Source organism: Ochotona curzoniae, unplaced genomic scaffold, assembly GCF_017591425.1.
Source record: "Ochotona curzoniae isolate NIBS_2020 unplaced genomic scaffold, NIBS_Ocur_1.0 scaffold_4506, whole genome shotgun sequence".
NCBI classification, from domain to species: domain Eukaryota; kingdom Metazoa; phylum Chordata; class Mammalia; order Lagomorpha; family Ochotonidae; genus Ochotona; species Ochotona curzoniae.
This window is the reverse complement of record NW_024467119.1, coordinates 48,590,795-48,605,770: the sequence shown is the minus strand read 5'-3', so window position 1 is coordinate 48,605,770 and position 14,976 is coordinate 48,590,795. Positions and strand designations below refer to the sequence as shown.

The window sequence follows — 14,976 nt, the reverse complement described above, 5'->3', positions numbered from 1 at the left end:
GTAAGGACTACACTTACAAATATAAACTGGATTTTCTAGGGCGCTTTGATAATATTGTTTCATTTTTTAAAATCTCTAATTATCCTCCAGTCCTTAATTTTCTGAGTCATTTTTAGGTTTTCTTTTTGCATTTCCTTAAAGCTAAAAACAGCAAAATATGAAGTTGACAAATTATTCTCTTATTAGCTGTTCATTTGTAATGATTCAGCGCTGTGAAATCCTACAATCCACCTTATTAATAACTTCCAACACAGCTTGCTGCATTCAATGATTCACAGCAAAAAGAAAAATGTCCATGTCTTTTCAGCACTTTTTTGCATGCTTCCATGAATTTCTTGGTCCCAAAAGTTTAAAAAGTGTTTAATTCAAACTCACTCTTTATTGGCACATTCCAAGTTTCTTATCTTTCAGCATTATTTTTTTAATGTCTTTTTTTTTTAACGATTTATTTTTATTATTATTTTTTTTTATTGGAAAGGCGGATATACAGAGAGGAGAGACAGAGAGGAAGATCTTCCGTCCGATGATTCACTCCCCAAGTGAGCACAATGGCCGATACTATGCCGGTCCGAAGCCAGGAGCCTCATCTGGGTCTCCCACACAGGTGCAGGGTCCCAAAGCCTTGGGCTGTCCTGGACTGCTTTCCCGGGCCACAGGCAGGGAGCTGGAAGGGAAGCGGGGCTGCCGGGATAGAACCGGCACCCATATGGGATCCCGGGCGTGCAAGGCGAGGACCTTAACCACTTGTGCCACCGCACCGGGCCCACCACCTTGTTTCTTTTCTATATATTTCTAAGTTCACATTTATTCTCTGCAATTTCCAGTTCATCTTCAGTCCCTGTAAGATGTCTTCCCTGACTTTTTATTAACACACAGTTATCGCCATACACCTTTAACCCAGTGAAATACTTCCATTGTGACACTTAATCAACCTGTATCTGCTTCACTTTGACAGGGAAGAGTTCATCTTTGTGTTTTTATCTGTCTTGTACCTAGCACAGGGAGGAGAACATGGTGAGTAAGCCCTTTTGTTATATTAAAATTAAAATTCAACATCACATTTCTTAAGATTTAATTTCTTCCGCATACTATTCTTAAGGGTCATAAGTAAAAATGTACCAAAAGCATAAGAGGCACTAAGGAAACATTTATCAAAAATATTGATAATACTCAATTCTCTAGCCCATTAAACCTCTTCTATAAATATTTCCAACAAAAATTAACAAAACTTTAAAATTTTTTCACTAAATATTAGTTATACTCAATCAATTATAAAAAAAAAACAGAAAAACTTTCAAATGATAAACCTAATGTCATGAAATTAGATGGTTATTGTGAATAAGTATAATTCAGTTATTAAGAATTTAAAAATCTATAGTAATGTAGAAGGTAACCCCTCTGTTACCCTTTATAGATATTTGTTGAGTAAATGGGCTTTATAATATATTTTTTTAAGATTTTTTTTTTTTATTGGAAAGGCGGATATACAGAGAGGAGAGACAGAGAGGAAGATCCTCCGTCCGATGATTCACTCCCCAAGTGAGCGCAATGGCCGATTCTATGCCAATCCGAAGCCAGGAGACTCTTCTGGGTCTCCCACGCGGGTGCAGGGTTCCAAAGCTTTGGGCCAGGGCTTTATAATATTAAGAAAACAGATGATCCGGAGAGGTGGTATAGCAAGCTAACACTCTGCCTTAGGTGACAACATCCATGGCTCAGATTCGCCAGGTGTTCTGCTTTAAATTTGGCTTTCTGCTGATGAGTCTGGGAAAGCAATGGAAGATAGCCCAAAAACTCAGATCTCTATGCTCCTGTGAGAGACCTGTAGAAAGTTCCTGGCTCCTAGCTTTATATCTCCCCAGCTCTGGCTGAGATGGCCATTTGGGGAGTGAACCATAGAACAGAAGATCTTTCTCCTCCCCTCTCTTTCTAATCCCGATTTTCAAGTAAAATACATATGTTTCAAGAGCAGAATACAAAATTACACACTTCAACCTAATATTTCTATAATTTTTTTTAGAATATGACAAAATGTTAACAGTGCTTGTTTGAGGAAACTGAATTATGAATATATCTTGCTTTTTCCTATTTCTGCATAATTCTCCAAATTATGTTAACTAGAATATGCACATATTGTAAGGCTTTTTTTTTTAATTGGAAAGGCAGATATACAACAAGAGAGAGAGAGAAAGATTCTGCATCCACTGGTTCACTCCCTAGCTGTCCGCAACGGCTTGGGCTAAGCCAAGCTAAAGCCAGGAGCCAGAAGCCTCTTCTGGGTCTCCCACACAGGTAGACGGGCTTTGGCCAGGAAGTGGAACAGCCAGGATATGAACTAACACCCATATGGGATCCAGATGGATGCAAGGTCAGCTACTAGACTATTGTGCGAGGCCCAATATATAAACATTTTTGTAAAGATTCATTTCAGAGGTATATCCAAGGTTATAATTCCCATTGTATTTAACAAACATCAATATATGCATTTTAATAAAAGACAAAACTTCAATGTATTACAATAGTAAATGATTCATTATGGATCTGGTTTCAATAAAATGTATAAAATCTTAACCTGAACTCATTTCCAAAAGCATTTTTGCCATTATGAACACAGCCATTAAGTCACCACTCAAAATTATGATCTATGAATTATGCATCTATGAAAAGAATATTTTCTATTATATAAGATACATTGCAATATAATTTATGCTATACATTAGAATACATATCAGAAGATAAAAGAAATAAACCTGTGACCTATATTGGTACTCTAACACCAACGAACTGGGAGGCCACTGTCCAGCAACACATCACATCAGAAAAGCTCACTTGAGGGAAGAAGCACACACAAGTACCTTTCAACCTACATCCTGTCTCAAAGGCCTTTTCTTTACCACATTTCTGAACTGGCATACAAGTTTCAACAACTGGTCTCTCTCTACCTTTACTTAAAAATCAAATAATTACTAAGAAAATAACATCCATGATTTATGTATCTAAAAGTCTATAAAGTGCCACCATTTTTTCCCAAAATGTGTATCAGCGAAAGATAAATGGAAAAAAAAACCTCTGTAGAATGGATCCAAAAATTTTAAGCACATTTTTAAAAAGATTTATTTCTTTTCATTGCGAAGGTAGACTTACACAGAAGATACAGAGAGAGAGATCTTCCTTCACTGTTTCACTCTCCAAGTAGCCTCAAAGGCTGAGTAGAACTCTATCCAAAACCAGGAGGCAAGAGCTTCTTCCCATTCTCTAATGCAATAGGTTACTCAGTTTAGGCTGCTATGGAGTGCCATTGCAATCCTGGCTGCTCCACCTTCCAATCCAGGTTTCTGCTGATGAGCCTGCTACATGGGAGATGATGGTCCAAGAACCTGAGTCCCGGCCAGTCTTCTGGGGGACCCGGATGGAGTTTCTGCCTCCTGATTTTGACTTGGCATGCTCAGGCTGTTGAATTATTGGGGAATGAATCAGTGAATACAAGATTCCTTCCTCTCTCTCTCTCTCACTCTGCCTTTCAGAAAGGTAGATGAACAGATCTTATAAAAAAAAAAAATTACAGAACTCTTTCCAAAAAAGCAGAACTTGTGATCAGAAAACATAAGAGAAAATTTTTGAATCAGGAATAAATACAGTTGGCATATGCCATTTGAAATGAAGTCTCAATACAATCATCATTCATTTTATTTGCATTGAAACTTATGTCTGTTTTGAGACACAAGATCTTACTGACTTATTCATCTGTCCACTCACTCAACAAATACATATAAATATGACTATCTGAAATATTGTCATTTTTAGCAGGCACAGATTCAAAGATAAGCTAAGAAATGTCTTTACTATTTGTTTCCTAGTTAGCTTTGAATATTAATAACATTAATAACATTTTCACTCACTTAAAAAAGGTAATAATCATCAAGGCCTACATAAAGATGTAATTGTAACTAAATAAGACATAAAAGAAATATGACACCTGTCACTTCTGGGCCCGATAACTGAAAAGTTGTGTGTAGAGTCCACATATAAAAACCAAAATTATGTATTAATTTTTAGCATGTGCTGTCTAATCATAAGACCTTTAAATATTAGCTTTCCCAAACAGTCCCAACTTACTATATCAATAATGTATAATCAGAACAACTTAGTTCATCACATAGTCTCAATTCAACTTCTAATTCCATTCCATTAACCACGAGGTAATTTGGGGAATGCCTAAATAAAAAAAAAAGGATTTACATCCCTACTAAACTACTCTTATTATATAATAAGAGATTGCTTAGGGATATATAACAGTTTTTTTCATTGATTAAATAGTTTTTATAAGCTCCTCATGAAGGTTCTACTAATATCATTAGTTTAAGAATTAACAAAATCAGAGAATATAAAAAAAGGTTTAATTGCATAACAGAAGTTTTACAGATATATATATAAAACTTGATACTTTATCAATTGACTACAACTAAAATATTCCGTTTTAGCATACATCATTTCACACTTACATGATAATTTATTACATTGTAGAAAAACACTGACCTTAAACTTGCCAGGTAATAAGTGGTTTCTAGTGATTCAGAAATACACTTGAAAATAAATGGCAGAAAATCACTGTACCACAAATAATATTTAATCACCAAGAGGTTTTAAAATGAATAATGTATCGCATGGGCTGTTTGCAAACACCTCTGCTATCAGAATCATTAGTGCAGTGAGTTCTGAACTATAATCACAGTTCCTCCTGGATTTCACATAATCTGACACTAGGTTACGGTTCTAATCATGTTCAAGTAGAAAATCAAATAGGAAATTGAATCAGTATTGCTACATACTAAAAATCTGAGATCAAAATAATATAACTTCTAATTATCTATTTACCACTTATATTACTTTCTAAACAAATTAACATTTTAAAAGATATTACATATAAATTATCAGACATTTGAGATGCTTCTATAATTTTCCTTAGTTTACAAAGAAATCAAATTACACACTCTTATGGTGTGATTATTTATCTACCACAGCATAGTATAAGGAATGTTTTGCACATGCATGTGCTAACAACAAAGGAAAGAAATTCTTCAGGAGTCTGAGTCTCCCAAATATGGTGTGTGTGACTAACAGCTGAGAAAAAATGCAACTGAAACTGTCTGGTGGAAAGTCATCAAAATCCAAACACAGAAAAAAATATACTGAGTTAACTTTAGAGTTGGATTTGCAAATTTGTGCAGAAATGTTGCCAAATCTTTGACAATTCCATCAATGGAATTCTCTATGTATTGACAAGCTCTTTTCTCATCGTAATATTACATTTAAAGAATAATAATTGAGTTAGATGACCTACATGGTCTTTAAAACAGATAAACTGAAGACTTAGATTTCTAAAGTCATGCAAAACTATGATTATATATATACATATATATATACATATATATACACAATATACATATATATACACACATATGTATATAGATACATACACACACAATTGCCACACACAGCTCCCAAAAATCAATACCTTAAAAAATTAAGCATGTTATTTTGCATTTTATTTCATATTGGTATAATCATCATTATAAACATCTTTCTGCGAAAAGTTTTTTAAGGGTCCAATGTGTGGTATAACAGAAAAAAATCCCCTATCCTCCTGCAAGGCCAGCTTTCCAGCAGTCCACAAAAGTGCCAGTTCCTGTCCCAGCTGCTCCACTTCCAATTCAGCTCCCTCTTCATGGTCTGGGAAAGCAGAAGGCCCAAACAGTTGGGTACCTACCACCCACTCGGAAGATTTGGATCTTGGTTTGGCTTGGGTCAGCACTAGCTAATGTGGCCATTTGGGGAGTAAACCAACACATGGAAGATCTCTCTCTTCTCCCTCCTCTCGTCTCCCCTAAACTCTTTCAATTAAAGAGTCCTTTAAAAAACAAAGCTTCCGGGCCCGGTGGCATGGCCTAGCAGCTAAAGTCCTCGCCTTGAACGCCCCAGGATCCCATATGGGCACTGGTTCTAATCCCGGCAGCTCCACTTCCCATCCAGCTCCCTACTTGTGGCCTGGGAAAGCAGTCGAGGACGGCCCAAAGCCTTGGGACCACGCACCCGTGTGGGATACCCAGAAGAAGTTCCTGGATCCTGGCTTCGGATCGGCATAGCATTGGCCATTGCGCTCACTTGGGGAGTGAATCATCGGACGGAAGATCTTCCTCTCTGTCTCTCCTTCTCTCTGTATATCTGACTTTCCAATAAATAAATAAATCTTTAAAAAAAAAAAGCTTCTTTTAAAAAGCTCTTTGAATTAAATCTTTTTAAAAATATTTAAGATGTTATATTCTCACAAGGTGTTATTAAAAGAAAATTTGCATTTTAAACATATGCCCTTTTAATTTTTTTAATTTTTATTATTATTTTTTATGATAGTTTTGCAGATATTGGGATTCCTCCTTCTCCTACCCCCTTATCCTTCTCCTTTTTCTCCTCCCACTAATTTCACCTATATTATCACAATAGTATAGTCCTTTAGTAACAAGTTTAACTTTCTGCTATTTCAGTGCAAGCATCTGCTCTTAATACACTGTTTCACAGACTTTAGAAGTAAACTAAGTATTCAACTTCTTTTTAAGTATTAACAACCACATTTGATCCTAGTCACTATGTATTGAGCCCTTTCTAACCCTCAATTCTGTAACCATTGTCATGTTCCCCATAATATTTAGTAAAAGATGGGAATGCACATAAAAGGGTGGTCCCATAAAGTTACATCACGTTGTGATGTCATAGCTATCTTAAGTATATTCTGTTGTTGGAAAAAATGATGAAATTCCCTAGCTGTATCCCAGAATATATCCTTGATAAGTGATGAGCAATTATATTTGGAATCCTATATTGAAAAATTAAAAGCAGATTTTGAATGTTATAGTGAAAAATTAAAGCATGAAGTCTTTTTTCTTCAAGAGTTTGTAATTTAACTTGAGTATAGGTTTAAAAAAAGTCTATTCAAACATACAAATACATCATGATCTTTGGGGGCAGTATTGTGATACAGTTGGTTAAGCCAACAACCTATACAAATTTCCGCTGCTCTACTTCTATTCCAGTTCCCTGTTAATGTACCTGACAATGAGGTACAAGTTGGCCTGAGTGCTTGTGCCCCATCATCACATGGGGCACCCAGTTAAAGTTCCTGGTCTACCCCCTACCATTGCAGCTACTGGGAGAGCAAACCAGCAGATGGAAGATTGCTGTCATGTCTCTCCCTCTCCATAACTCTGCCATTCAAATCAATAAATGTTTTTAACAAACTTAAAAACAACAACCAGCTCTAACTGGTATAATAATATAAAGTTGCAGAGCAATTTGAAGAAAAACCCCTACAATTTATAAGTGATCAGATCTGATCAAAATTGACAATGCACTTTACTGTTTAAGCAGTGACTCTCATAAAACTCAATGACTCTTAACAAGATTCCATGAAACTCTCCAGGAATGTTTTCCCATGTTTACTGAATTTTAGAAGACATCGGTGACAACGAACCAAATTTACACCTTTGGTGCCAAGACTGTAACTGGGTTGAATCACAACTAAATCAAAGCTGCAAATAGATTTATGTTTTTCAAATTTTGATTTGTAAGTAATCTTATTTGATCATTATAAAACCCATGATATAATAGCAGTTAATATTCACTGGCTGCTTATTATATTGTGACAGATGTGCATTTATACCACAGTAGTTCATGTACTCCACAAAGAAAAATAATACAAAGGAAGAATTCAATTATTACCCTATTTCACAGATTAAAAACAAAAAACTAAGATTTAAAGAAAATAGACAAATCGCTCAAAATCATGTGACTAGTGGCTAAGAGAATCAGAATTCAAAGCCAGAGCATCTGGTTCCAGTATCAATGATGTTGTTCACAAGCTCACTGGGGCAGGTTAACACAAAGCAAGCTTAACATAATGCCTTTGTTACCATGCCTAAAATACCACTTGAGACTCTAGTATACTATATCAGAATACCTGGACTGGAGTCCCTTCTTGGCTTCTGATTCCTACTAATACCCACCCTGGGAGATAACAAACGATGGTTCTGATACGCAAGTCCCTGCCATCCACATGGGAAACTCGGGCTGTCTTCTGGGATGGCTTTGGCCTGGCCTAGGCTTGGCTGTGTATGCACTGGGAGAATAAACCAGTGAATGGAAGCTCTCTGTTTGCAACTGTCTCTATTTCCTGCCATTCAAATAAAATAAAGAATAATTTTTAAAACATATTATAACAAGTTTCCCAGAGCCATGAAAGTTCATAGAAAGAACAAGAAGGATGCTTTCTAGCCTTTCATCTTGGTTATTTTCCTAAACGTATCTTGAATAATTGGAATCATTAAATCTAGTGGGAACATGAAGGCTTTGGGAGTAGGTAGTTTTTAAAGCAAAGTGTGAACAGGTGAGGAATACTGGTAGAGAGGCAGGGAGAATAAATTTCATCTGGTTAAAGATGTTTCTTCCATAGATTGAGAGAAAAAGAAAATATGTACCTGAGCAGGGAAAAAACATCTGCCATCCGCAGAAGGTTTTCTGAACTGGAGTTAATGTAGAAAGATGTCTCTGATTAATGAGTTTGGTAAAAGGAAAAAAAAAAACTAGACTGATCTACTTTCAGAGGAAATGTAAGCCATTAAAAGATTAGGAACTGGAGCTGTAACGCTATCAACAGAAAACACCAGCTCTATCACTGCTGAAAATACCTAGTACACAGAAGCACTGAAACAGTCTAATTACACATGCTCATTTATCTTTTCCTTTCTTTTTCTTTTTCTCTTTTTCTAAAATCAGTGTAGTATTTATAGCTTAACAACTTCTTATTGTGAAAATTTTCTTGGGGGAATAGAAATTAATGGAGAAACAAAATCACCAATAGCACACTTTTCTCATTTGTTTTCATATCAGATTTTATTCCTGTTCCAATAAATCCACTGAAATGCCAACCTAAACCTAACGTACATGTCAAAAGTAGAATTTACAATATGCTCACAGGGAAATTAACTGTGGCAAAGACCTGAGGCAAACGATACCAGGACACTGGGAAGAAGCACTTTTTAAAAGATGTATTAAATGAGGAAAACTAACCCTGGTGGAATTTCTTCTCTCATTACTTAAAATAAACCAGGTCACTGAGATGAGTTTACACCATGGTACTTTGCTCATTTAAATTTCACTTCTATTTCATCAAACCATAAATTCCCGTGGAAATACCTTAGACGGGCACCCATGATAATAGGAATGCCTAACATGTCAGTATTAAGTACCTTTGCATGAGTTCACCAAAACAAAAAAGAATGCAGTAAGAGCTCTCCAAGTTTCTTCGCTAACGCCAACAGCTATTTTATGAGTATGAATTATCTCTGTGGCTATAAAAAGCATGTGTAAAATACATTACATGATTGCTTGTGAAGCCTTAATGTAGAAGACCAAGGAAAGATCAGAACAGCACATAGAAACATCAGAAATGAAGCTGAGCTTCCTAGAAAACAGTAATCATAATTTTTCCTCCCAAAGCCATTACTGTTAAATATACCTTGATGAATTAAGTTCAAGTGTAACTACATTCAAATATATGATTCAACTGAGCTATGACCTATTTTTCCTCTTAAAAGCAAAAGGCAATAATGACAGTTGTGAGACTTACATTTTTCCATCCTAGGGCTCTTCCAATAGTCATTCACCCAAGATCTAAAAGCGTAATGTACCTAGTGACACTTATTTGCCTGAGATATAGTTATTGGTGCTATTGCTCATAATTCTTAAAATTTAATAAATACTAAGAAATGTATTCCTTTATGTATTCTTAAGCTGTATAGACCAACAGACACTCAGGAAGGAAATAAAGCTCAACATGTAATCTGGTATCTAAGTCTAAAACTCTATCATATCAACATGATGCATCTGTATACAACACAAGCAACAACCAAAAAGCCATATACAAAACTAACCAACAAATATGTTTGAAAATACCCACCCCTAGCAGAAAGCTTTTTGGTGTTGATAATTTTGGCAGCATATTCCTGTCCAGTAGGGATTTTCATGCATCTTCTCACCACCGAGAATGCCCCCCTGGAAAGCAATAATTATCAGATCATCAATATGAAATAAGCCATTAAAATTTCACAGTCTGAGCATTTTTATTGATTTGACTGTCCAGTATCAAGGCACTATAGTAACACCCAGAAAATGAACAAGCCTTCCTGGAAACCAGGATCTTCTTTAGTATTGATGCATACAAGTAAATTTTACTTAACAGGAGGCTCACATTATTAATCAACAAAATAAAAGAAGTGCCAGTTATGACCATTCTTGTTTGCACATGAAATTTGAAAACATTTTATAATTCACACTTACACAGCACCAAATGCTCGAGAAAACACTGCAAAGAACAGAGCTGAGAAACAGCAAAAATTGGCTGCCTATTTATGTTGGTAGAAAAAAAAAATAATGTGTCTCCATGCAAGGAAATATGGTGGTCATTTTCAATAAAATGAAAATATTAAGTATATTTGTGTGGTTTAAAACAATCCTGGTACGGTGATTTCTCCGTGCCCTGTTTTGGGATGGGGGAGGGGAGGGATCTGAATTAAGCTGCTCTTCCGACATGTTCTCCATGTTTTACCAGCAGACAGTACATAGGAACATACTTTTCATCACGTTATAAAATATTTACATTTGCTTTAATTCATGGTACAAACCAACAGCACGCATATTAACACATCCTTTTCATAAACAGTGGTGGGAACTAGAGTAGAAGAATTCAATTAGGGTCTGATGCTACATAAATCAACATTCATAGCTCAGCTCCTAAGGTCCCTATGCTCAGGTCCCAATTAGGTCTCCGATTGCTTTACCATCCCCAAACCGACCGCCTGTTGGATACACGAGGTCGTTTTACATGCGAGGCGACTCCTCAGAAGAGCTCCCCTTTCTCCAGAGGGCTTTTCCACTGCCTGTGTATAAATAAATCCTGCCAGAGAACACCAAGGTGCACACGTAAATCCTAGTTAAACTGATGGACATTGTCGAGGGGGGGCAGGGTTGGGTTCTGTCGGGTGGCCCCTTTCCTGGATAGAACAACTATTGGATGTGAAGCCGACTCCACACCAAGCCGAGTTGAACTTTCGGCATCAATAAATATGGCAGGCACCGTCAGTGGCACAAAGTTGCCACCCGAACCTGGGTCACATCTCCGAGACACCCGCTGACCGGGCGGCAACTCTGTTTACAGAAAACGTGATCTATGTTGCATCCTATGTGTGTTTGTGTTCCCTGTCCATGAGAGCGCACGGACACACACACACACACGCACACACACTTCTCAGGATGACAGCTACAACTGCAGATCATAAATTCACCAAGTCTCTCGGTGCAAGAGAGGGTGGAGGAGCGCAGACCATGCGCTAAGGATTATCAGCAAGGGCTACAATCAGGGTAGGGGGCTCGCCCCTGCTCTGTAACCTCCTCTCACTAAGACACCACCTTCCCCAAAGCAATAACCCTGGGGGTCCCCCTCCTTCCGTCACCCAAACTCCCTCGCCCCATGCCGGGAGTCCAGCAAGTCAGGGGCCACGCGACCCGCCCTCTGCTGGAAAGGGGACATGTGATGCCGGGCGATGGCTCTTACTTTCCGAGCTCCTCGAAAAGCTGATACTCGTCCGTGAACCTGGTGCAGGTTGTAGTCGAAGCCATCCTTGGTCGCGGCTGTGCGCTGGTTAGCAGCGCGACGGACAAGACGCGATTCCCCGGGACTGGCCCCGCGGCGCTGTCACCAGGGCCGCTCTCACTTTCCTCGGCCGAAAGTAGCTCGCCCGCAAGGGAGTGTGCGCAGGGGCGGGGCGGGAGGAGAGATGACCAGAAAGGGCGGCGTGGGGTCTCCTCCCCACAGCCCGCTGAGCCTCCTCCCGCTGCGGGCCTTGCTTCTTCCTTCTCCTCAGGACGCTCCGCTCGTCCCTCCTTGGCAGCCTCTCCCCAAAATTCAGGGGGCAAAGTACTCAAGAGAAGAAGGGGCCGGGAATGGAAAAAACAGCCGGGCGCGGGGCGAGCAAGAAGCAGGCAGTTGCGAAATGATCTGCACCGGAGGGCAGGAGGGGTAGAGGTGGAGCGAGAGGAGCCCGAGGGGGCGGAGTGCGGAGGGGCCCGAGGCCGGCCGCCGAGCCGGGAGCCGAGCGCAGGAGTCCAGCTGCAGCTGTCAGCGGGGCGCGCGGGGTGCGCCGGGGCTCGGCCGAGCGTGCGCGCCCGGGGCCGGCCTCCCTGCGGCCGGCAGCAGCGGCGCCCACGGGGAACCTCGCGCTGCCGACCGGTCCGCGCGGCTTCGCAGACGGCCGGGAGCGGAGGAAAGAGCGCTGGGCTCGGGCGAAGCCTCGTCTGCCGTCCCCCAGGCCTCCGTCTCCTCCCTCGGCGCCTCCTCCTGCCGCTCCCTCCGCCAGCCCGCCCCGCTTCCCTCGCGAAGCCCCCTCCTCGCCGGCCCCACACCTCCCTCTAGCGACTCCGGCCCCGGATATCAGTCCGGAGCACACCCGTCCAGGGGCAAAAGAGCTGGGTGGAGGAGGATGCGCAAGGCGGGAGACGACTGGAAGGGTTTGGGTGACCCAGGGGAGATGTCACTCTGATCCCCTTTAAACCCTCAGAAGGGCTCGTCCCCAAAGTGGGGGCGCACTGCTGAGCTGGGAGACGCGGGGCAAGTCGCGAATGGCGGGAAGACAGCGACTGGCGTTGGGGGCGCGGGACCCCAGGCCCGTCTAGGCCGACTCTGCGCCCCGGCGCGCGCAGCTGCCGCTTCCCCTCGGCCCCGAGGGGGCCGACACGGCAGGGGCCGGATGTGGGCACCCCAAGACGGGGCCCAGCTCCCCACACGCTCGCGGCGTCGCTGGGGCGCCAGCCGGCCGGGGCCGTGCCCTCCGCGGCTCTCCCGCGCCCAGCGAGGTGCTTTTCTTTTTCTCTCTCTCTCCCCTTCAGCCCCTTCCTTCAGGGAGGGCGAGGACGGCCCGTGCGCCACGTTTCACTTCAGACTTGACGGGCACCTCCCTAGCCGTCTCCCCTGCTGTTTTCCAAGGGGGACTGCTCAGGCTCCGGCAAACGCCCCCAAAGGCCTTTGCTCCAGCCCTGAACGTGAACAGAAAGAAAGCAGAAACTCGGCCGCCCGGCCACACCTTCCAGTCCTCTCCAGAGCAAACTCCCCTGTTCGCCTCAGCAAGTTCTGATAGTAAGGCGACTTCTCGCGAGAGTTCCCGCGCGGCGGCGGGGGCGGGGTAGCGGGAAGTTGGTGTGGGTCACGCGACCCCGGCAAGGGGCTGACGTCACCCGTGTCACATGAGCGAGTCCTGGCTGTTTCGTTTTGCGAGGGGAAAAAGGGGAAGGAGACCTGTGTGCTGGGCCTGCCTGCGCCAAGATTCGGCCCGAGTGGCACAGGAGTACCCTGTGTACAAGGCTGAAAACCTGCTGAACTGCTCAGGAGCGCAACTGCCATTGTTTTCTGTAACTAGGAAAAGAATTGAATGATACCTCACATTTAAAATAGGTATAAATTCTCACTGAGCCTCAAAACAACTTCTGGGCCTCAATTCTACATCACGATTAAACCATGCGATTGCCAGTTTAGAGGCAGTCTTGTTCAGATGATTTCCTTTTGTTCTACATGAGGCCGTAAAATGCTTGCAAATCCCATTGCTCATGAACTCATCCTTGAGATTTCATTATGGATTTAATCTTTCACAGTTGGAAGATAAAGGGGAACTTGAAGTTAAGGGGAATCTCAGTTGTAACAGCTTTGTTGCTTGCTCTCAGAGGCTATTAATAAATCGCCTTTCTCAGAGTGAAAAATAATATGAATTCTGTCATTTTCCGATCTGGGGAATGCTGGTCTGACAATGAACAAGCTTTTATTGAAGTACTCAAGATGTTCATAAATTTCATAACAAAATTGAACCTTGTACATGTTTTGGTTTTCAAGCATTTAAAGCAAAAATGGCTTGTAGCAAGAAACCATGTTACCGAAAACTACACAAAAGAAAGAACCCTGTTGACTGAAAATGATTGAGCTGTGCAATGAAGGGGGAGGAGGGGAGCCGCAATCTGTTACTTGCTAAGCTTTTTGACATATATTTTCAATATTTAGCAATGTGACACCAAGTTATATAGCTTAATATTCTCTCTGGATTCTAATATTAAAACAGAAGTAAAGTTCAGTCAAAAGATTAGTATAATAGAAAGTTTTACAACTCTGAAAAAATAATTTCACAAAAATTCAGATAATTAAGTCTACATAATTATATTTATCTCAGTTATTTAAATTGCTGATAATTGTAAATGATTATGATTCTTGTGCAACACAGAAAAGGAAACATAACTGATTTAAATAATGATGTATTGCTAGACAATAAGCATATATGCATATTGCTTTTATGCCAACCTTTTTGCTTAATCTATATTTGTTCTTTGATCTGTATTTTGGACTAGTTAAAATATACAATATATACTAATTGTTCTTGGCATTTGAAACTCCGCAAGATAGTAATCAAAGATTTCTGTTTTTTGTATTGTACTTCAACATAATTTCAGGAATTGTGCAAAACAGAGTTAAAAAAAAGCATGCCAACTCTTAAACAGAATAACACAGGATGGTTTAGAGACAGATGTATTTACATTTCTTCATATATGTTGAGCTGACTGCTCCCAAGAGCAGACTGGAAGATGGAGGCATTACCAAGGAATCAGGAACTGAGTAGTAGGTAGGGTAGGGACAGGGGACGTACATGCAAATTGCCAATGTATTATATTATATACTTATTATAATTGTTATTTTTCTTGTCTGGAACTTATTGATGTGAATGGTATAAGAAAAGGATCTGCTTTCACTGTCCTACAAATGTATAGCCACATATGACAATGCATTAACTGAATAGTGTATCATTTCAAACTTATTAGGAAAAACGGTTTTTTTTA

At 40.5% G+C, this 14,976-nt stretch overlaps 1 protein-coding gene across 6 annotated transcripts in view; it reads right to left on the bottom strand.

Moving 5' to 3' along the window:
• The window catches only part of CAMK2D (calcium/calmodulin dependent protein kinase II delta), a 268,816-nt gene extending 256,395 nt beyond the window's left edge, over nt 1–12,421 (bottom strand). For all 6 annotated transcript variants that reach the window (XM_040967308.1, XM_040967309.1, XM_040967312.1 and 3 more), the window contains exons 1-2: nt 11,660–12,421; nt 10,007–10,101 (exon numbers count right to left, since the gene is read on the bottom strand). In XM_040967308.1, the coding sequence (XP_040823242.1) occupies nt 10,007–10,101; nt 11,660–11,724 (160 nt within the window). In that variant the 5' untranslated portion in view covers nt 11,725–12,421. The remainder of the gene's footprint in view (nt 1–10,006; nt 10,102–11,659) is intronic.
• Between the last annotated feature and the right edge of the window lie 2,555 nt (nt 12,422–14,976).